This window comes from Rhipicephalus sanguineus, chromosome 3 (genome assembly GCF_013339695.2).
Source record: "Rhipicephalus sanguineus isolate Rsan-2018 chromosome 3, BIME_Rsan_1.4, whole genome shotgun sequence".
In the NCBI taxonomy this organism is placed as follows: Eukaryota; Metazoa; Arthropoda; class Arachnida; order Ixodida; family Ixodidae; genus Rhipicephalus; species Rhipicephalus sanguineus.
The window spans coordinates 36245808-36270149 of record NC_051178.1 but is presented as its reverse complement, the minus strand read 5'-3'; the positions used below and the strand labels follow the sequence as shown (position 1 = coordinate 36270149).

At 45.9% G+C, this 24342-nt stretch overlaps 1 protein-coding gene across 1 annotated transcript in view; it reads left to right on the top strand.

Annotated features, from left to right (window-relative positions):
• Window positions 1-24342, top strand: part of LOC119386558 (elongation factor G, mitochondrial) — a 111556-nt gene that overhangs the window by 63890 nt on the left and 23324 nt on the right. Inside the window, exons 10-15 of the mRNA XM_037653840.1 lie at window positions 2090-2168; window positions 3588-3827; window positions 14490-14636; window positions 15846-15893; window positions 16947-17099; window positions 20751-20843. Of these exons, the coding sequence (XP_037509768.1) occupies window positions 2090-2168; window positions 3588-3827; window positions 14490-14636; window positions 15846-15893; window positions 16947-17099; window positions 20751-20843 (760 nt within the window). The remainder of the gene's footprint in view (window positions 1-2089; window positions 2169-3587; window positions 3828-14489; window positions 14637-15845; window positions 15894-16946; window positions 17100-20750; window positions 20844-24342) is intronic.

Here is a 24342-nt window from a genome sequence, read left to right as displayed (position 1 = left end):
TGTTACGTCGTTTTCCACCGGTCCCGGCATAGCTCCCATAGGATACAATGTATTGGGAACCCCGCTGTTACGTCGTAACTGTCGGACCGTTCCCGTATGATACGTCGCGAAGTGCGCCCGGAGCCGACCGAGTGACTACCAAAGAGAGCGGCCATGGCGCATTTTCACGCAGCTTGGCCTCGTTTGACCGTAATATTAGCCGCATGAGAGGCGCAAGCAACAGAATCTTTCAATTGATGCAAACAAAAGCATGGCCTTCGAGATTCAAATTGCAAAGATGGCGTCTATGACGTAACTGCTCGCGAAAGCAAGGCCTTCGAGATTGGCATTTACTATTAACAAAAGCATAGCCTCTGAGATTTGCATTGCACAAACATGGCGTGTATGACGTAATTGCTTGCGAAAGCAAGGCCTTCGAGATTGGCATTCACTTCTGCCATCGCGTTGGCGTAGACTCATCATCATCGTTATTTGTCGGAGAACGGGAGGAGTTCGAGCTGGTTGGAGCTCGCATGGTCGTGCGTGCGGTTCGCGGTCGGACTCGCCGCGCCGGTCGTGATTGCGTGTGCTTAGTTTTTTCATGCCTACAGCTGTTGGTGTTAAAAAAATCACATACGTTGATTACATTTCTGTGGATAAGGCCGTCCTAAGCTCCGCGTTTCTATCCATCGACTAGATCGCGGCTGAGCGCGCCAATTTTCGTGCTGCTCGTAAGAATTGAAATAAAATTCTGTACCACTAAATATTTTGCCGTTTTTCCTGTTTTTCGGCTCTTACGTTTATTTCCTACGGTCCCTTCAAAAACGTATCAGCGGGGTTCTACTGTATAAAGCTGCAAGGTTCAGAAATACCAGTTGCAGTTTGCAGTTGTGATAGGAAATTTCAAGTGCAAACGGGATCGTGTGAACCATATAAAAATACATTGCTCTTGTAAAAAAAAAAAGTATTGTCCCGGAAAGCATATTACGCCAGGTCATATCACCTAGATTCCACTGTACTGTTCATTATGGGAGTGGTTTACTGTTCAGGTGGCATCAAGTTCTAAGTAGGGGTGTGCGAATATTAGAAATTTCGAATATTTTTCGAATAGCGTTTGCTATTCAATTCGATTCGCACTGGAATTTTACTATTCGAACTATTCGAACTTCCCAAAAACAAATACAGTCAACGTCAGATTGAAAGTGACCCCTTCAGATTTTTAATATGTTTCACCTCATTACACTCTCGTATTGTGGCAAAGCTGCCTTTCAAGCTCCGTTACGGTCGAACTTTGCCAAGACACAGTCAACGTCCGATTCGAAGTGGTCCCTAGATTTTCAATATGCTTCACCTCATCACACCCCGGTATTGCGGCAAAGCTGCCTTTCACGCTCTATGGTCGCAAATGTATTTACTTGGGGGCTCAATTAATGCTGTTTTGGACCTGAAATTTGGGCAGGAAGTCCGAAAAATCAGGAGCCGAAGCTTTTTAACATCCAGAATTTCAGATGTTCTTATATATCGACGTCTATGAGGCAAATTTGGAACTTCGGACTTGAAGGGAGCACGCCCTTGTCCGCCACATCAGTTGGGCTTCCACAGAAGTTGAAAGAGGAGGAGAGGCTGAGGAAATGGCATCTTTGCCTATCACATGTAAAGTGTTGTGGGCAACACTTTGGTTCCACCAAATCGTGTACACAAATAGAATTCGGCCTCTACATTGCCTCATTCTTGATAAGACAACTATGAAACACCACCCCGCCAGTGCTTCATCAACCTAGCGAAAAGAAACACTTTCATGTTGCTATCTAATAACAATATGCTTAGGACTGTTTTTTCTACAATTTCGCTTCGAAGTATTTGAAAAATATTCCAGAAATATTCTAGAAATATTAGAAAAATATTCGATTCGATTTGCACTCACACTTCAATACTCGAATTCACTTCGCACCCAAAATTTTGCTATTCGCACAGCTCTAGTTCTAAGCCAACGGAGTTGTGTTATTTTGTTGACAACAGTCAGCATCAGAGATGCACCTGCTGTGAATCTTTTCACTTTTGCCAAAAATGTTTTTAAAGTGCATCAAGGCTGCACCTTCTCTTCATGCAGTAACAACATTAAGAAAATCGTCATGAACCCATCACGGGACGACAGCCACCCCCTGGTTGCTCTGGCCTTTAAGCTGGAGGTAAGCCCTTGAGTGCACGGCTTACATGACAAGCACAATATTTCATGAATTGCATGCTTAAAAAAATTCACACTGCAGTGGCTGCTTATTGTTTCATGTGATACAGTGATAAAAACGGCATTGTTGTAAGTGGGTTTGCGAGTGTTACAAACATTGCAAAAATTTTACGTCGGGTGCAACTTAAGATATCTAATTTAGATGCTTTCACAGAACTGCAGTATGTCTGCTTTTAGTAATATCATTTATATCTTTATATATAATTTATTTTGTTTTGTTTTGTTTCTGTTCATGTGTGACCCTTCTCATTCATGTCTGAGAAATAACTGCACTAAGCACTAATAATATGTTGCACAATCATTGCAGTGTGTTTTTCCAAAGATAACTTTTTTCTGCTCGTTGCTGTCCTTCAAACCTTTGATAGTTGGTTAACTTGCTTTCTTCCTCAGTGTTTCGCACAAAAAATTCTTGTAATTCCCTTAAAGGGACACTGAAGAGAAACAATGAATTGGTTTAGATTGATAAAGTGTGCTCGGAGAACTCTTGTGTAGTTTATTTCACCACCTTCGGTTTATTATTAGAGGAGAAAACCAAGTTCAAAGTTTCATTTTTAAATTTCGCGCCGAACTTTGTAATTCGTGACGTAAAAGGTTTCAGAGAGCATTTAACGTATTTTGGCGCCAGTGGCTCGACGAAATTTCCACAAACGCGTTATGTCAAGTCTCTGGCCCCCTCAGAGGACAATGTACTTCGATTTGACCGATTAGGAACTACATAGGCTCAAGCAGGCGCCGTCAAAAATATGTGATGTCACGGCAAATGGTGTGGGAATTCCAAGGTGGCGTCGCCACCTGTATTTTCTTTTTGCGCATTTTCTCACTTATTAAGCGTCTTCGCGCAGAAAGCGTGGTGTTTTTGGTATCGTGGAAGACTACTTTACTAATGCAAGAAAAATCAGTTTGCTCTTTAGTGTCCCTTTAATACAGAATGTACTGTGCACATAGGCAGTTGCAAAAGGACGGTTCTCAAGGATTTTTGTTAATTGTTAGGCTGCAGGTTTTATGAATAGGGTCTGATAGTTTGACACCTGTTGCTTGCGAAAACCACATTTTGCCCTTGTCACTAACACGATAGACATATTGTGGTGAAGACAGCATACAGCATTCTTCCGTGTGAAGAAGTGCCCGTCTGCTCCCTCGCCGTTGTCTTGACTTTCCTGTTTGGACACTAAATTCGAATCTGTAGCATATAGTTGCACACCTATGCTGCTCCGAGTGGTCCAGAGCACAATGTTTTGTGCTCCGAGACAGCTTTTCTCCTGCCCTAGAATTTTCCCCCAATGGTAAACAGGATGAACCACCACTGCATTGAAATGTGACAGCTTTGGGATCTTGAATGGGAGCCATTGTGTCTGCCCTGCAGGCGGGCCGCTTCGGCCAGCTGACGTACCTGCGAGTGTACCAGGGCCACTTGCGCAAGGGGGACACCCTGTGGAACACTCGCACAGGCCGCAAGGTCAGGGTGCCACGTGTGGTGCGCATGCATGCTGCCCAGATGGAGGACGTCGGGGAAGCCTTTGCTGGGGACATCTGCGCGGTCTTTGGCGTTGACTGTGCCTCGGGTGACACATTTGTCACTGACGCCAACCTCAAGCTATCCATGGTATGTCTCCTCTTACTAGATTAAGGGCATGATTGATAGCATTGGATCAAGAATCCATCTTGTTGTGAATGTGGCAAGGAAAGTCGGTAAAAGAGGGACGAGACACTTGTTCCCTCATTGCTGCACACCATTTGGCTTTAGTTTTGTGATCTGAGAATTAAACGACCGTATTTACTCGCATAATTTGTGCACACCCTGCAGTATCTACACAAGAATTTTGGCCCCTCTATAACTTCCATTCCCCAGTGCAGACTCTCTCGGCACGCACGGGGTCGCAGGTAAGAGAAAGGGGGCGAAAGAGACTTGTCAACTTGGCACACCATTCAGACCTGGACCGCTGCCTGACGCCTTCGTAGGCATGCCATGCCTTGACGGCATCGTGAAGGCGGTCAATGGCCACCAGCTATTTGGATTTTCCGACCAGGCATGGTGAGAGCCGAGCGCATTGATGGTAGCCATCCATACATCGGCGTCATCTTGGAAACCCTGGAACACCAGTAGTTCCCACGGAGCCACTGATGCTGATGTGGCCAGCGAAGACCCGGAAGTTCTCACAGCGAAACGGTCTAGTTCCTTAGCTAGCGAGGATGTCGCCTTCCATGACGTCCGTGAGGTGGTTGAGCGAGGAGCTTTAAGAGCCAGGGTTCGTGTCCACGGAGATCACGGGGGCCCCAGCACTCACGGTGGTGGTCCCGAGCCCGGAATGAGGTGACGCCATGCACTCGAGTCGCTGTGACAGGCTTGCCACGGTGTGGATGATCTTTGCTGCGTCGTTGGGTGAACCACCGGAAGAGCCGCTGGCGGCGGCCGCGGAGTAGGCGGTTGTAGCAGCAATAAGAGCGGTGATGTCAGGAATAAAGGTAGCCCAGTCGGCAGCCTTTTGCCGCTCGGTTGCTGACAGAAGTCTGGGAACCGGTATAGCGCTGGTATAGGAGTACCATCGAGCTGCCGAGGAGGCCTGAATGCCACTCTCGGACGGTGCTTGCCGCACCGGCAGGCTCCCGGGTGTCGAGGAGGCCTTGGTGTCGTCCCCAAACTGGGCTTGCTGCAGCAGTAGGTGAGCGGTTTGCGTGGGCGAGGACTCCACCACAAAGCTGGAGTCTGCAAATGTTTCGTGGCTGTGCCATTGTAAGGAAGAGACACAAGAGACAACGCCCATAGGCTTGGCCGGCTGTTCTTGTTTACTCAAGTCTTCTTTTTCTGTGCTTCTCGCTAACCGAGCTCGCACCCGTGCCCAAGCGCCGCTCTGTCTTCCTTACATTATACAGTATAACCTCATTACAACAGACCTTCATAGTGAAGAGCATTTTAGTCTGTTGTAAAGGGAGTATGTAAAATCCAAGTACTCTTACAACAGACTTTTATGTAAACGCTGAATGGGTCTGTTATAACCGGAGAGAATTACGAGTCACAAAAACGATCAAAGAACGGATTTATTCTTAATGGGGGACGCAGCTTTCTTACTGCTGAAAATAACGAAAAAAATTTTGATTTTCCGAAATTCACATTTTCAGTTTCCGTAGCCCTTTTTTATTTTTAAAACTACATAGAAGTTCATATTTGAAGAAAAACAACGCTAAAAAAGACAGACAAAAAAGAGGGGGAACACACAGCGCTGCACTCACTACTCTCTTTGTGTTCCCTCTATTTATTGTCTTCGTCTTTTCGAGCGCTGCTTTTCTTCAAATATGAACAAGCACCAACTAGCCGAACTTGCCATTTTGTAACTACAGAGAAGTGTTGTAAAAAATTTGTTGCGCCTGCCAAGGTGGCGAAAATTAATGCAGAAATCACAAAAAAAAATAAACGTTTTTAAAAAAGTTTCAGCTCCGCAATGGCGCAACCGGGCGCCGCCATTCTGGGCTCGTCGGAAAGAGCATTTCTTCGTATTTAAATTCCCTGCTTCAGCTAGCTCCTCCATTCAGAAACAAGCGTACAAAAAGCAAACATTTGACGTTCGTTTCGAGGCCTCCGATTGGGTGCTTCTGCCATGTTGCTCCAGCACGTCTCGCCATTGGACTGATGCTTGCTCCGGGAGAGCGTAGTCTGCTGCTTGTGTGTCGCGAGATCACGGCTGTCGAAAATCACGCTACTTAGGGGCGCGTTCTGTGTTCACAAGTGGAGGATCGTTTAGGATATAATTACGCTTTACTTTGGCAGCTTCAAGCGGAAGCTCAATCGTCAGATTACGATATCGCGCCGCACTTGTCACAAACATCGCAGACACGCGTCTCTGACAAACTGTTATAGCGTTGACTCGTCGGACTCGTGGTTAGAGGTTCTGCTCATCAGCACTTCGGACCTCGTGACGAAGACCACCGAGGGACAACTCTTTGTAATCGCGATCGAGCAATATGTACTTTGAAACACGGGGCACCGCGGCCACGCACATCGCAGCCGAGCTTTCTGCTCGAAGTCGTGGCTATCGGCCTAACTACGCTCACGGCGCCTACGTGCGAGACGAATCCGAACTTTGCAGGCAAGAACATCACGCAGGGGACATGCAAAAGGATACGCTTCGGCAGTGTATCCCCCGGCCAAGCTCACCGTGCAGCGACAGCTAGGAGCAGCGGTGGCAGTGGCTAGCAATTTTGTGCGTCGGCGCCCTAAAACGCAAGACCAAGCACGCTGTGCGGCGATTTTTTTGTCGCCGCGGTTAAGCATAACTGATCATTGACAGACCAGAGATCGGCGGCCTTTGTTCTTAAATCGGTACATCAATATCCGGCGCGCTGTTCCCGTCCCTAAAGTATGCCAAGCGATGTTTGAAGTCGGAAGTTATTGAATTGGGAATGTCCGTGGTAGAAAAGTCCATTGTAGGGGTGCTGATCACCTTGCTGGCCTGACATTTTAGTCAATTATATCCGAATGTCCGTTGTACCAGAATTCGTTGTAAACGAAACACAATCAACAGAACATATCAGGAGGTTAGCATAATGCTGCAAATTGGTCTGTAATATCTGAATGTCTGTTGTAAGCAGATCCGTTGTAACGAGGTTATACTGTATATATATGTATGTATGTATGCATGTATATACTATTGGTTAAGACGTAGTTGTGAGGAATCCCCAATAATACAGCCTTCATAGAGTGTGACTGTTAGTGCAAACTGCGATGACATTTTGTCCTGTTAACTGTGCAGGGTCGTAAGAGCCACTCAGGGAACAAACGGACAGTGTACACCATAGTGTAACGAACACGTAGACATTTATTTGCTCGTTTTACACGACAGTGAGCACACCAGCTGAATCATACAAATAACTGCAGTAACATGACAAATAATACACTAAAAATACAAATATATCAAGCACACAAAACAACATAACACACACAATGTGCTGCAATGCGCTGTCGCTGACGTTCGACTCACCACAGGAGTCCACGGGAACCCGCCAAGGAAGCGCCTCCACAGGACTCCCCACGAGAAACAACCGTCGTTGAGCACTGCCAAGGCCCACAAGAGCAGAGTGTCGGAACGAAATGCTTTTCGTTTTGGTTTCAGTGTCGTTCTACTGAAAAGAGTTTCGTGCGTTTCTGTTCCGGAGCGGGAAAAAAATTTTCCGTAACGGTTTGCAACGGTTTTTATTTGTTTGCAAACATTTGAAGTTAAAGTAACGATGGAAACTTAAAATTTATGGTACAGTTACTTGCACTATGCTGTTAAGAACGTGGCATAGGGGCAAAAACATGTTCTTCCCACGTTCTTAACCAACTAAACCAAATCACTACCCTTCTAAGTTATAGTATCCAGTTTTCTCACAAGTGAATTACAAATTCCCTGAGCAGGCTCAATGCTTTGCCTCAAGGGAGGGAGCACAATCTCCGAAGAAGCACGTCATCGAGTGTAGTCTCTGATATGCGAGACTGCTGTTCTCATAAAACAAACTTCAGTGCTGAGAATGCCCTCTCTATGCTGGCCTCTGTGACTGGCACACCAAAGTTCACTTGTGTCAATTAATATGAACAGCTTATGGTTGCCACTCATTTAGTTTTTCGCCAAATTTAAGCACATCTGTACTCTGGAATTCCTGCCTGAGATATGCGCAAATACTGTTTCTTGAGATATGTACAGTGTAGACCGCTTATAACGTAAGTCACGGTAGTTGTAAAAATCCGCGCTATAAGTGGTACCGTGTTATAACCAAAGCATGCTTTTTTCGGCCTTTGCCTGTGGCAAAAGGGCAACCCAGCTTTCAAAAGCAATTTATAACACTTTTCACTCACAGGTACATTCAACACAATCACAACACAGCACGGAAACAAAGTTTTCAAGTCCGACATCAGCAGAAGAACGCCGTTATTTTCGTCTGGCTATGCTTGTGAACAGCGCTACGAACAATTTCGTCCTCCACAAAGCTTAAGCACTGAAGCGATTTCTCTCTCAAACTGTTCTTTGCGCAGTATGCTTTCAGTTTAGTGAGGTGTATTCCAACGCGTCTTTGCACGGGAAATCTGGTTCTGGCGTCGGGTCGACATCGTCTTCACCTTCCGACTCGTCGTCCGTTGCAACCTCCGCACTACCGCGCACTGCTGCGATGATCGTGTCATCTGTGCTCGCTTCCTCGCAGACAGAAAGCTCCGACTCCCCGGCATTGACAAATTCTTGGAAAGTATCGGTGGCGTTTACAAATTTACTGTCAACAAGGCCGGACCACATGTCGTCAGTGTTGAGGGTCTCATCGGCGACCAACGTGTCGCTCTGCTCATTGTCTTCCAGAGCCTCTGCATTGCGCACAAAGCCTGGCCTTACCTGCCACCATGAAGCGACCACCATGCCAATTGCGCCCCTTAAAGGGGCCCTGCGACACAATTTGAGCATGTCTTTGTCATCGGTTCTTCTGGTACTGTGGAATGCACCGATATTGTTGCGCAAGTGGCAACGCCAAAATCGAAGCGGTTATAATTTTAATTCACGGGATAAACTACCTTGATTTCGGACTATGGCGACACATATCGGCTATTTCTGTTACAGGAAGTGACGTGATGTCATGCGACAGTGACGACAAGGACCGTTCGTTTTTGGTTGGCTTGACGCGACACGTGACATGCAATATTCATATGGTGGTAGTTAGGCCATATTACGGAGCCCTAAGAGGAACAAAACCCTTTTTATGCTTTCGCAGAAACAAATGATTCCTGTTTCTAACTGATATATTTTCAAAACAACGAACACGACGCTAGGTGCGCTGTGGAATGGTAATCAAACGATACTCTTCCGTGTTTTGCCTTTTGCGGCATCGAGCGGCACCGGCTACACCGACACCTGTGAAACACGCAACGCTCAGTTCGGCACGATGCTGTCAACCAAAAAAAAAGAGATCTAAATGCTTACCGGCCGACGCCTTCCGCGTCATTGGGCGTTAGCGTTTCATCTGGGCTCATGGAGCCATCCTCGCATTGTGCGGGGCTCAGCAACGCACTTTGAATTTGCAATGGCGTGCACGACATGCCAGCAATCGCCGCGTCGCAAGAGCTCGCGCTCGAGGTCTGTTAGGTCTTCCAGACTCATTTTGTGCACTTCACGACAAATCATGGGAGCGTCTGCTAGCTGACACACGTGGTTTGTCGTAAGCATGGTAACAACGCCATCAAAAAGAGGGGTAGCAATGTACTGTGTGAAGGCCACCATGAGGTGACATTTCCGGTATGTCTTTATAAGACGCGCGCGGTGATTGGAACCGGCCTTTGACGTCAGCGGGAGAGTGAAATGCGAAAGGGAACGTTTCTCGTCGTCGTCTGCTTGTGTTTTGAACTTTGAGGACTAATAACTTCACTTTTCGATCACCAATTCATATAATTCTTTTTGCGTTCGTCTCGGCATTCATTACTACACACATTTGCGTTGCTAAATAAGGCAGTCGCAAAAGTGTCGCAGGGCCCCTTTAAATTCACCTTAAGAGGCTGCTGCTGCCGCATGCTCTACAAAACTCTCTCGCAAATGCGCTTTTTGTACAGCGCCTTTACAGTTGCGATGACACCCTGGTCGAGAGGTTGACTTTTTGCTGTCGTGTTGGCAGGCAAGAACTTTAGGTTGACGGCAGTAAACTTCGGCTTGATGTTGTGAGCCGTGCAATTGTCGAGGATAGGCACGACCCGTCGCTTCTCTGCCACCATATCCTCATCAAACTTGCAAAGCCAGCTGGTGAACAAATCCTGCGTCATCCATGCCTTTTTATTGGCTTTGTAGGTCACTGGCAGGCACTCTCGCTTTTTAAAGCAACGTGGCCTTGCCGATTTACCTACGACAAACAGGCGGCGCTTGTCACTTCCATCCAAATTAGCGCAAAACAATACAGTTATGCGCTCCTATGAGTCCTTGCGGCCAGAGCAGGCTTCGCCTATCAGCGCAAGCGTGCGGTTGGGCAAAAGGTTATAAAATAAACCAGCTTCATTGGCATTATAAATGTCTTTGTCAGTATAGGTGGACAGCATACTCTCCAAGTTTAAACGAAGCCAGACTTCGATAGACTCGTCGTCGGCATCGCCACTTTCTCCGCACACCACTTTGCAGCTGATGCCATGGCGATCTTTGAAACGCTGAATCCACCCGTTGAGTGGATTGAAGTTGTCATGGCTTAAAAGAGCTCGGAGACAGCCTTTTGTTGGAGCATGGGGCCACTTACTGGGATGCTCTGAGCCCTAACTTCGCCGAACCGTCTGAACAGCGCTGCGTTCACGTCTTCGTATTTTTAAGCACGTATTCTCTTCCATGGCAGGGAAGACGAATCTTGCTGCAGTTGCTGCGCGCAGTTTGTCCTTGTTCTTGTGGATGGTCGACACGGTCGTGCCGGAAACGCCGTATTTAGCCGCCACTAACGCCTTCTTCAGCCCACTCTCAATGTCCCTTATAATGCATTCCTTAGTCTCCAGCGATAAGGCACGGCATTTTTTCACACTGCTTGAAGATGCCACTGGCGCCATTGCGACAGGAGCTTGACAACACAGGTGCTCTGGGCTCTCAGACGGCAACTACGGCACGGTGAAGCGCACACAACAAATGCAAAGAGGCAAAAGAAGGAGATCAAAAAAAAAAAAAGTGACGCTACCGCTTCTGTCCTGCACTCCGCGCAGCGCGCATCCGGATTGGACACTGTCATGGTGACGAAAACACGCTCCCTCCTTCCAAGGTCTCCCTCCCTATTGTACCCTCTCTTCTCCTCCGCTGCCTTTTCGCGGCTACATTTTAACGGAGGTGGTCCGTTCTATATAGCCGCACGCGATTGGTGGAGGCTCGTTTGACGGTCAAGACTTGAGAATAGCCACAGTACAAACGGTGCAGACTCGTTTGACGGTCAAGACATGAGAATAGCCACAGAACGGCCATAGAACGAACGGAGACGCGCTCCACGTGCGCGCTCCCTACGTGCCGGCGCGCCGGGAAACTGTGCTCCGTTCGCTGATTTTATGGTCGCACGCCTAAAAAGTTCGTGCTATAACCGGTATTCTCCTTCGCGTGCCTATGCAATAAACGGTCGGCCTATACATTGAGTTCTATGGGCGACATATCGGTGGTCAAAAAAACCCGCGTTATAACCGGCCCCGCGCTAAAAGCGGTTACATTATAAGTGGTCCGCACTGTATTAATGCTTACGTTGCGTGACCCTGGCTGTTCCGGATTGCCAAGTTTTCCCTTTAACTGAAAACCAATAAATAATATTTTGGTTTCACTCCGGAATGAAATAATAGATAACGTTTCCATTACGTTTTCATTCCGGTCAAAAATATTGCTTTTCTTGTTTTAGTTTTTGGTTACCGTTCCGTTCCGACACTGCACAAGAGACTGGGTGCTCTTCCTAATCGGCCTGTGTAATCTTGCTGCCAGGGTGGCATCATCGTGGGAACAGCGCCTTCCTTCACACGGCAATGACCACAGTAACTACGCCACAGGCCGTGTGGGCAAAAATGACATTACAGGGGGCGCAAGCACGTTGACAAGTGCGCCCCTTGACTGACGGTGTGGCCAATGTCACAATGGGTTTCAGAATATATTTCACCTTTTTAGTAATTGCAGAGACTGGTCTACCAGTTGTTCAGCTTGGGCACGAGTGTAGTGATAAGCATCGGAGCTGCTGAAAGGCAGGTTTGTGAACACGCCAGTATGACTTATCGTGAGCAGCCTAATCCAAATTTCCTGCTCAGTAGTGTTTGTAGCATAGCACTATTCTAAGTGTACTGCATGCTTTTAATAGACATCCCAAACACTGTAGCCTTCTTGAACCACTCCACGTGCTTCACTTGGCTTTTATTTCCTTAAAAACCCTTCACTGGGTATAAGGGGTGGCGTTTACAACTGCGAACTTTTCTAATTAGTGGCCACATACTGTATTTACTCGCATAATTTGCGCACTTTTTTTCGCGAATTTGGAGCTCCGAAGAGTGGGTGCGCAAATTATGCGGAGATTTTGTGAACACATCTGAAATAACGCGCAATATATAGTCCTAAGGCGTGTAGTATAATACATAAAAAAATATATAAATTATAGCGCAAACGAAGGGTACTTATTTATTTAACAGAATTAGCATGTACTTTTAAACAGTCAGATCCAGTCATGCACGGTCCAGTCAGAATCACTGGTTGAGAAGTCCAACAGAATCAGCACCGCAGTTGCTGTCACCGCCCTCCCAAAGCGCATCGTCCTCGGTTCCATCGAGCGCATTTGACAGCCCTGTCTTCTTGAAACTCTTCTCGACAATGCCGGGAGAAACGAGGTGCCACGGCAGGGCGACACCGGTACACCTAAGCTCTTGCACATATTTGAAAAGGTATTCTTCAACGGCAGGAAACTTTCCATGCTTTGGTCCTCGGAATGCTCTCCTTTCCAGTCTTGTATTAACAAGCGAACTGTTCTGCTTTATCCAGTACCTTACGGGACTCTCATTCACACTGAAGTGCTTGGCGGCGGCACGGTCCCCTTTTTCTTCGGTAAACTCTATAACAGTGAGCTTGAATTTCTCCGAATAGTTATTGTAGCCCAGTGCAAGAGAACAGTGAAATGTGACTGGCTGATGGCGATACCTAGACTTCTTATTAAATCATCCAAGGCTGCGTTGCAGTGCAGACATGGCGTGGACGCAGAGAAGGAGGGGCAGCAAAGGAAAAAGTGGCTGCGATTGGCCCTCGCATGCCTCTGATGCAGAAAATAGTCCGTGCCGTGCCGCGTGCATGCATTCTCACGGCGGGAGAACGCTCTACTAGTTTCAACAACCCGTGAACAGGTTTGGGTGTTCGGGTACGGTTGGTACGGTCCCTAGAATATTATATTCTAGGGACCATAGTTCAGGGGTTTCCGGAGAACAGAACAAAGTAATCGGAAGAAGGGACTTCGCACTCGCAGCCCGCCTTGTGTACGACTGCATTCGCCTGCTCGGCGAGGGGCGTGGGGGCGCGGTCATCCAAAGTCACTCTGTGCGCATGCGCCGGCGCACTGGCGCGAGTGGGACGGGGAGCGCAAAATGAATAAATATTTTTTTTAGTAAGGCTGGCTAAATCTTAGGGGCTCACAAATTATGCGAGGGCACAACTTATGCGGGTAAATACTGTGTATTCAGCGTTAGTGTTCAGCTTTCCAGCAAATGTTGACAAACAGGTGGTCTTTGTGGCATGACAGGGCAGTCGGTCGATGATCGGCAAAAGGAAGGATGCAGGTCTTTCTCCCCCACCCGTGTTTTCATACTTGCCCTTCTGTTTTGGTCGAGGAAGAGGGTATGAAGCATAACGCAGTGGCTGCCTCGAAGAAGACAAGACCGCTGGTTGAAGCGTAGGCTCCAGCGACAGCCCGTGTCTTCCTCTGGCCTTTTTTTGGATTACCCATCAAGAAGCATCATATTGTCACGTAGTCGTGACGTCGACGAAGACAGCAGTCAGCAGGTCCGAGGTGAAACTGTTTATTTGGCCGAACTTGTGGTTGAGAAACTGATAGTCAAACTACAGCAATACACTGATAGCGGCGGACAGAACGTCGACCGTCGATCAATTGACAAGCGATCAAGCGCGTCGGCTTTTATACAGGCGCTATCGAACTTTCCAGCAATATCGCTGGTGGCGGTGTTATCTCTAGACAAAACTGGAACATTCGCGTGCGGGGCGCAATCTTAACAAACCGATCTACTACAATCGCGACGCTTCTAGAACACTACTTCGCGGACAGCGTCGAGCGTTGATAACCGTCCCTGTCGGTCAAACCCGAATACATCAAGACAAGAAGTGGGCGTGGCAATATGGTGTCTCAAGCACTGCCTCTTGCACTGCATTCCATTAATGACAAACCTACCTGGCAAACAAGAGCGAAAGCAATCAGCCTCATCTCCATCTTGCAAGAAAGCAGCACAGTAGCCCAGCAGTGCGAAAAAACTGTGCTGGATGAGAACACTTGAATTGTGTTCTCTAAGTAGTGGTCCACTATGGAAATCACATAACCCAAATGGTACATAATTAAACTTTTGCAACAAGGCTTTCTGTAGTGCTTACTTTGTTGCCTAAATGGAAATATGGTTGGATATAAGAGAGCCCTCTCATAAAGGGATTGTGAGAGGAAACTTGATTACGAAGGTCATTAATATACATTGTCAGTAGGACCCCATTTCATACAATTTGCCGGTGTGAGTGTTTGCTATTGTCAACACACAAAATGGCCTAATGCAGTTACGTGCATTGCATTGCAGGAGTCAATCCATGTGCCAGAGCCCGTGATCTCCATGTCCATCCGTCCAAAGGACAACAAGGATTCTGACAATTTCTCAAAGGCAGTGAGCCGATTCAGTCGCGAGGACCCCACTTTCCACGTCAAGTATGACACGGACAACAAAGAGGTAAGCTGCTTTACCAGGACACTGGCAACCGACTGAAGCTTGTGGAATTTGGCACCCGAGGATTAATGGCAGGGTTCACCCAAATCATATGCACTGCTGAAGCAAGCACCACTTAACAATGATAATTTCTATCCATTCAATATGGTAAATGCACAGCTATACAGACAAATAGTTTTCGAGCTTACACAATATTTCGGTCTTTTCACCAAGCTCGCTTTATTGTTAAAATTGTTTTACTGTGACGTTTGTGAATTTTCTGTTCTTTCGCCGTGTTTATACATGCACGTGCAGAGGTCATGGTGGCGTAAAAATATTTAAACTTATTCTAGTACCTCCTCTTGCACTGGCGGTGTGTGATCAGTTTGGAAACCTAGTTCAACGCATTTATAATACTACACATTCAAATATTCCATCATTGTAACTGATAATCATTGCATAACTGAAAGAATGTGTCATCAATGTGCTTGCTTTGTGCGCTGTGGGGTCTTAAGATATTGCCGCTCTCGGAACACATGGAGACAGTAGGCGCCGTCGGGCAAACCAACGCGTGTTCATATTTATTAACTTGCTTTTTACATACGACGAGCTCGGCTGCCGAATCTAATACACAACTAGGATCACGCTAAGTAAGCTTACACAATGACAATGCAATACACAGAAACCATAACAAACACAAGACAACATAAGACATACAATGCACCTCAAATGCGGCGTCGCTGATGTAGGACTCACCACAAGGTGCCCGCGGGAAACGAGCCACAGTACCGTCCCCCACGGACCCACCGCGGGAGACGTCCCTCCACGCATGCCGCCAAATCCAAAAGAGACTCGTTGCTGTTTTCTATGCGCCGGCCTAACCTCTCTGCGGCGGCGCTGCCGGCGCCACCGCGCTAACGCTAACTCGCGCGAACACAGTGCCACATCTCCCCCGGCGGCCGTTTAACCTAACTGGGCCTATCTGCGAGACGCGCGTGCGCCATGAGGCGCAAACGGCTTTACAGGGGGTGATAGCACCCCCACAGCACGTACTCTCAGACGTATCTCTCACATTTTTTTTACTTGCAATTTCCTATTGCAAATATAGCGCCCAAGAGTATGTCTTGCAAATTTCACATGGGTACAACGAGGAATGAAACAGATTTTTTCTTTGTTTTGAATTATGTTCTCTTGAATTCATATGTCTCACGTGCCTGCACGCCATTGTTGCAGATGATCGCCTCAGGCATGGGAGAGCTTCATTTGGACATCTATGCTCAGGTTAGTGTGTAGGGAAACACAGGCCAAGTCTCAAGCTCACGAAGTTATATTTGTAGATAGCAGCATGATGAGGCAATCAGTGCACTGTGCTAATTGGGGTGAGTCTAACAAGTCTTGTGGAAATCTTTAATCCTTTCTTTGTAATAATCACACCAAAAAAAATTTTTTACTTGATGTATGCGCATTTAGTGTAGGGTATGTCCAGATAAGAATGAACACAGGGTTTCGATTACCATTCCCGATTTTGGTTTTAGACCCACATAACAATCATTTCAAAGTTAGTTCTGTGAAAAAAAAAAAAATTTGTTCACCTAAATGAAAATACTATACAAGTTTTGGCCCTTTGTCGCCAATTCCACACTTTCTGAACTTTCAGTGCACCTAGTGAAAAAATTATGCACTTCTTGGTCAAAGTATTTATTCCTAATAGAGAACAAGTGAAGTGCTATCTGATGAATATTTTATTTCCAATGTTAATCGGCATATTCGTTGTACCAAAATGATTAACATTGCTTTGAATAAAGTAGGCACTCAACCACCTCCAAAGAAATTATCATTATCATTGATTGGCTGGCTTCTGCAACCAAAAACGCAGTTCTTTCCCAACACTGAGTCTGGCAAGTCGAGGGGCACAGTTAACTTTTACATCACAAAAAGTGATAGCACGGCCATTTGCTTGACATATTTTTGTTGTCCTTGCGGTGTGGCTGACACCACCTGTTGGCAGCACATTGCTACAAAAGGAACGTCAGTTAGCTCTTGACTGATGTTTTCCGATTTTTCATTTATCATAGAGGGATCAGCTACGGCTGCACATCCTGCGGGGATTTTATTAATTCAAAATTGCAGTAGAAAGTGACATGGTTAAATTGCGAAGCAATGTTTCAGTGGAGCAAAGATTAGGCCATGAAAATAGCATCGTGTATTTCTTTGATTTCAAGTTTGTTGTATTGAGTTCTGAGTGTATTTGTAGAGAGAACATTTTAGCATGCTGGCAGATTGGGGTACATGCTGTGCAGCCTGAATCAGGGGTTTTTGTGCCACAATGTGCAGCGCATGGCTCGGGAATACAACTGCCCAGTGATACTGGGCAAGCCAAAGGTCGCCTTCCGAGAATCGCTCACTGCCCCCTGTGAGTTCGATTACCTGCACAAGAAGCAGCACGGAGGTTCCGGACAGTATGGACGAGTCATCGGATACCTCGAGGTATCAGCATTTTTCCCACTCATTGCTTCACTGTACCGATACTCAAAAAGCGTGTGTTCATCTAGCGCGGTCCACCCACTAAATTCTTTGCATGCGTGGCTTCAACCTCAAGTACTCTCGCATCACAATTCCAGATACAACGAAACGGTTACAACAATCACAGGCACTTACATTTTCCAATCCTACTTACTGAAACTGGTTTCAGATATAACAGAACATTGTCAAAAGCACTGCATTGCATGAAACACTTCGCCAGAGGGGTGCACAAAAAAGTTGAAAAAAAGATGTTCAACTATGACTTCTAAAGTATGCAAGCACGACTGGACTTGGGAAGTGTTTGCAAGTCTGAAAGAGGTTGGTTCTTTGAATGCTGAGAAGAAAACAAGTCCACCTCCCAAGTCAGTTTAGTTTCAAGCATGTTCTTCAGATATTTTCATACAAAAACATGAGTTCATCGTTTCTGGCAACTCCAGCAGCACAGAAAATTTTGTTACAGGCTCGTGCTCACTATTTTGTGTGTACAGTGAAACCTCGATTATACGTCTTGCGATGACCCGCAATTTACGATGAATAGGTTTGGTCCCGGCAAAACCCCCATAGAAATAATGTATTAAAAACCTCGGTTATATGACGCAATTTTACATCGAACCCACATTGTACGAAAATACCATCTGAGAAAGAAATATCTAGGGGTGTGCGAATATTCGAAATTTCGAATATTTTTCGAATAGTGTTTGCTATTCGATTCGATTCGCACTGAAATTTTACTATTCGAACTATTCGAACTTCCCAAAGACAAATGCAGTCAACGTCCGGTTGAAAGTGACCCCTTCAGATTTTTAATATGCTTCACCTCATTACACTCTCGTATTGCGGCAAAGCTGCCTTTCAAGCTCCGTTACGGTCGAACTTAGCCAAGAGAGAAAGTCCGGTTGGAAATGGTACCTAGATTTTCAATATGCTTCACCTCGTTACACCCCGGTATTGCGGCAAAGCTGTCTTTCAAGCTGTGTTACGGTCAAACTTGGGCAAGAGACAGTCAACGTCTGATTGGAAGTGGTCCCTAGATTTTCAATATGCTTCACCTCCTCACACCCCCGTATTGCGGCAAAGCTGCCTTTCAAGGTCCGTTACGGTCGAACTTGGCCAAGAGACAGTGAACGTCCGTTTGGAAGTGGTCCCTAGATTTTCAATATGCTTCACCTCATCACACCCCCGTATTGCGGCAAAGCTGCCTTTCAAGCTCCGCTACGGTCGCAAATGTATTAACTCAAGAAAACGCTGGTTCCAATATGCAGATGAAAGATGTGGCAGAGTTGGGGACTCAATTAATGCTGTTTGGGACCTGAAATTTGGGCAGGAGGTATGAAAAATCAGACGCCGAAGCTTTTTAGCATCCAAAATTTCAGATGTTCTTATATATCGACGTCTACTTGGCAGATTTGGAACTCCAAACTTGAAGGGAGCACACCCTTGTTCGCCACATCAGTTGGCCTTCCACAGAAGTTGAAAGAGGAGGAGAGGCTGAGGAAATGGCATCTCTGCCTATCACATGTAAAGTGTTGTTGGCAACTTTTGGTTGCACCAAATCATGTACATAAATACAATTCGCCCTCTACATTGCCTCACTCTTGATAAGACAACTATGAAACACCACCCTGCCAGTGCTTCATGAACCTAGCAAAAAGAAACACTTTCATGTTGCTATCTCATAAGAACATGCTTAGGAATCCTCTCTAACTTTTTCTGTAATTTCACTTCGAATTATTCGAAAAATGTTTGAGAAATATTCGAAAATTATTTGAAATTATTCGATTCGATTCGCACTCAATCTTTATTATTCGAATTCGCTTCGCACCCAAAATTTTGCTATTCGCACAGCTCTAGAAATATCACCTTTTTTACTCGAATCTAGCACCGACCAAATAAATATTCAAGGGCACAAAATAAAGCTTACGTGCCCATAGGTTCACAATCAGAAAAAAATAGAGTGGGTCAGATTCAGCACACCTTCTTAGAATAGAAAATTTATTCTCTTGCCAGTTCATGTGCTTCTGTGATCCAGTTTTCCTGGCTTTAAGATGGCTTTTGGATATGCCTCGATCGTGTGCGTATCCCACAGCCATTACCTAGACAAGCTCGATCTACACGGTATAGCTTCAGATAGTCGACAAGCTTATCTTCAAGATTCGGGTATTTTCACGTTTTTGGCCTGTGGAAACTTCTCCTGATCAACATGCAACTGAAGGTATCCTCCCTTTGTTTGTGGCACTCGCAGTCACAGGCCTCGAGTACGCAAAAAGAATGTGGCGCAGCTATCTTCTATTTCCCTTGACGTGGGCGTTCACATTAACATCACTTCACAAGGGAACAAATACACACGGCTTAGTCGCACACAAAAGCACCCAGCGTGAACTTGCGCCAAATGTGCTCCATCGCCATTATGTGTGATGCCCATGACAATGTACTATTTGACTCTTCTGGCTGTTGCCAATGTGGTTTCAGTTTCGTTTTTACACGCAGGAAATCTTCGTACTCGATTTATCGGAAAAAAGATGCGTGTTGGATTCAATGTTTTTAAAGTTGAGAATAAAGATTCACTCATCCATCAATTAGCTGTCATTTTCAAAAATTATTTCATCTGCCTTCCTTGGAGAAGTGTCGTAGCTGTACTGCTTGCTCTGCTAGCGTGCCTCGATAGCTGAGTGCTTAGGATGCTTGCCTTCGGATCGAGGGCACATGGGTTCGAATCCTGCCTCGTGAAGAACTTTTTTTTTTTCGGCAAGAATTTTTCTCTTTCTCCTTCTTTCTATCTTTTTTTCTCTCTCTCTGCTTCTGTCTCTCTCATTCATTGATGTTCTTTGTCTCTCTTTCTAATTTTTGCTGTGCTATGCTTTGCTCTCTCTCCTCCTTCTCACCGTCACATCTCTCCTCCTCATGCTCACTTTCCTTTCCGACCCCCTTGCTGCACTACACTACGGCCAGCTACTCACCGCTGTAGCGATGAGTACTTGGATTTGTCCAAATTCTGTGTCACATACCCGTTCATGGTGATGATAGTTTTGTGGTAGGGTCGACATTACGGCTGGCTTAAACAGCTTCGCTTTTAAAAAATAAAAAAATTCAGTGAGCAAAGTGCTTGCACCGCCATTTACATGTAAAACTCAACCATTTAAAGGGATCCCCAAGTGTTAATCCTTCTGAAATGTATCGTTACAACCCTCAGCTGATCATGTATTGTCTACAGTGCTCAGATTGACACGCGACATAAAGAATTCTAGTGTGACGACTGGCATACGCAACTGCTGAAGATAACCGCATCATGTCACTGCGAGTCTGGCCGCTAAAGGTAATGTTAGCCATGACGTAAGTGTTTGAGCTGGTATGACATGAACTGAAGATGGTGAAAATGAAAGTGCATCTGTGACTTAGCCCTAAATTGTCATGTTTCAACCTGTGAGTGCTGTGTATCCTTTAGGGGCACTGGATAAATTAAATTAAATTTGTCTGACTCACTTTCTGTTTCTTCACATTCGCAGCAAGTAAATCTTGATTTGATGATGCCCTTGCACATCAGAATATTTATGGGCTCAAGTGCTGTCCCCTCGACCATTGGAGTAACTTCTGCACGTGTGTTGTTTCTTGGTGCAGCCTCTTCCTCCTGAGAAGAACACAGAGGTGCTGTTCCAGGATGACACTATTGGCACCAACGTTCCCAAGCAGTATATTCCTGCCATCGAAAAGGTGCGTGAATGATTTTCGGCTACGAGTGTGGTGGCGCCTTGATAGCAGTGCAGCCACTGCGAACCACGGGGAAAATGACCACTTTGTGTAGGTTACTGTAGATTTCCCGACACAAACTGTTATGCTGAAAACAGAACAAACACGCCTTCCAGGCGTTCATTCTACATGGTAATGCAAAATATTAATTGCCAAAAACACATATAAGATTGGTCAAGGCTTACTCTAAATATTACGAATTACAATACAGTTAACTGCCGATTTTTCGGATGTGCTTGAAAATTCAGACACTCTCACGGCACCGCCACAAGCCCCATAGGGTCAATGTATAAGACATCTAAAATTTCGGACGCTGAACCTCTTCGGCGTCTGATTTTTTAACTTTCTGTTCAAATTCAAAACTCCAAAACTGCATTAAGCCCCTTCCACTGCTGCGTCGATAATCTCGCGGGCTTGAACCTATGCTTTAGCGAGTTGATCCATTTGTATACTCAACGACGGCTTATCTTGGCAGTGGAGCGAAGGCTACGGAGGCAGGTCTTCCACATATTCGTGTTGCTCCGCAAGTAGTACAGCAGCTTGCGGCTGATTTCGGTTTTGCTCGCTCGCACCATTAACGCATTGAGAAAAACACTAAAAATGTGAATGGGGGAGACACTTCGATTGCTCAGTGTATATTTTAGTGCAAGTTCACGAGTCTGTTTTTCTATATTACGAGTATATTTTTCATGGAGAACTAAGCAGGGTGTTTGCGGCCACACCGACCCACCACGTCATGGATACTATGTTTACTTTGGAAAACGGGCGTGCTGAAAAGGTGGTGCTGTCTAAGGAATGGAAAGAAAATGAAGGCATTCTTGCAAAGTGAACAATAACTGTATTTTACTTACGACTTCCCACAACTGTTTGAGTCGCATAGTAAATAAAGCAGTACTTATTTCTGCAAGGCAAATGAGAAGAATATCAGTAAACTTCAGTACTATTTTTTGGGTTCTGTAGCTTCCTCAGTACTGCCAAGAAAAGTTGTTGCTGAGTATAACTGTCGTGAATTCTAACGCCGGCTTTCCTGCGATGCTAAGGTGTTAAGGGGTGCAGCATACCAAGAATGAAGGGCGACTGTCACGTCACAGTGTGGTGATGCGCTTGGATAAGCACCGGAAATGCACAGAGGCATGAAGGCAGCAGGCGGTGAATGTGCCAGTACGATTTAATTGCTTACAGATCTATTATGATGACCATATTTTCAGCTAACTGCTTGGTTGCGCATGTGGCTTGGTGAAGTCGTAAGCGTAATGCATATCTTAACACCTATAGTGCACTTTTAAGATGCAACAACCCAAACCTTTCGTGCCGCCATTCATCGCTGCCTCTTTGTACGAGACGGCCAAGTGCGCCACACAGCCTTGTTGCTCTCAGGAATGAGAGCTCACTATGTCCACACCCGTGTGCAGTCAAAAACGGAGTGGGCATGGTGAACACACTGACAGCGAGTTTGGTACAGCAAGTGCTCTGGCAGTGACAGCATGAGCTTGGTAGGCAATGTGCTGCATGCAACTAGGAACTATCGGCTGGGTTCCCTGCAGGCATAGGTGTATCTACCGGGGGGGCAAGGGGGGTTCTAGCCCCCCTTGCCCCCCCCCCTGTAGATACGCCTATGCCTGCGTTAAGGGGGGACGTGGCTTTGGAAAACCAACTTTCTTATAACTTAACAGATGTTGATGAAAATTGGTACAAATATTCAGCATGTCTCCCTGCTGCTTCCAAAAAAGTTTCAGAGTGATATCTTCAGAACTTTTTATTCAATTAAATTTTTACTTCTTGCGTTCCTTTGCACTTTGCGCAGTGCCTGGAGAGTTTAAAAAAAGGACTAGAAGGCTAGGTGAATATTTGTTGCATAGCTAAATGCACGCTGAGTGTCATGACATTCTTGCTTTATTTTTTTTGCAACACAATATTCTTGCATTGCGATTCTTTTTGATACCTTCAAATCGGGCACACTCTTGGGGTGAACGAGTAGTCACTTCATAAAATTACAAAGCGTCAAAGTGAGAAAGAAAGAATGTCACGACATGCATTGTAGTCTAAGAAACATGACAAAAGAAACGGAGCCAAAATAGGCCAAACGGTTACGAAGAAAATGGCTGCGCAAACTTGGCAGGCAGGCAAAAAGGCACTTTTGAGAAAACGGCTCTCGAAGTTTAACCTTGCGTCCAGTGATCTGGAATGCACCAGGATCATAGTTTTTGGTGTCCTTAGTGATGTGAGGTCTCTTGAGCATTTGGTGCTTGTTTTGGTGCACTTTTGATGCCCTTTTTTCTCGTATGGCATCCTTCTCTGCAGCTCTTTGAGTGGCGTGCTTTCCAGGCTTCGGGCCAAGTGATGCACAAAACTCTCTATAAGCATGGAGAGTGCCAGTATTATACTTGCAGACTGCCTCATTGACAGCTGTTTCGGCGGCAATCAGTGAAGCGTTTAGCTCTTCTGGTAGAATTGACCAAACTACCGAATGAAGGCTCTCGGCCGCATTTTGACTTTTTTTTTTTGTTTTGGCAACAGCCGAGCAACTGAGGGTGGTCAGGTTTTAGTAGACTGGCAGCAATGCAGTGCTGCCAATTTATACGTGTGTGGTGGTGGAGCCCTGCCTTCAGCTTCTGCAGCACGGTACTTGCACCAGCTCAGGGACCCAAGTGGGCAGAATTCATGGCGTGGCTCTTCATCTCTCGAGGTGACATGATAGAACGTTGCCATTATGGCCTTTTGCATGTCATCAATGTCAACGTTGTCACGGATAGCCATACCATAACCAGTCAGTCTTTTAAATTAATCAGGTCTTGAGTCAGGCCGGCCCATCCTCCAAGTGGTTGATCTTTTTTGCTTCTTGATACAGGTGTTGGCAGAGCTGTACCCATCCTCTTTTTGACATGATTTATACAGTCTTCTTTAGCCAATGGAATAAATCCGTATATTTTTTCTTCAGAAAGAGTCAGAAAAGTGTCACTGTCTCCATCACAAACATTGGATGTGTGTCGGAGGTCATTCTTTCCGGTGAGCTTCTGAATAAAATTAAGGTGGGGGTCGTGGCATTCAGTACCAACTTTCTTATTCCTTCGTAGGTTTTCATGAAAATTGGCACACTTATTGCAAACATTTCTGGGATGAAATATATGAGCAGTTTATTCAATAACGCGAGTTGGTCAGATATAAATTCAACTCCCTGCTTCACACACGCCACGCTCATTTGCAAACCTCGCCTGTGATGCGTTTCATCATCCACTCGGTCGCGGAAACGGTAATTTGCGAGGCTTTCGCTATTTTAGAAGATGCATCAGAGCTAGCGGCGATACCAAGCACGAATCCAAGCGTGCCTAAATTGCGTCACCAGCGCCTTCTTTCATGCCGATGTACTCGGCCGCGGGGTCCGGGAAGTCGCGCACTATATGCTGGCTGGCAGCATTCGGCGACAATACGCAGTGCTCAGCCGCGGCGACGAAAAGTCGGCGCG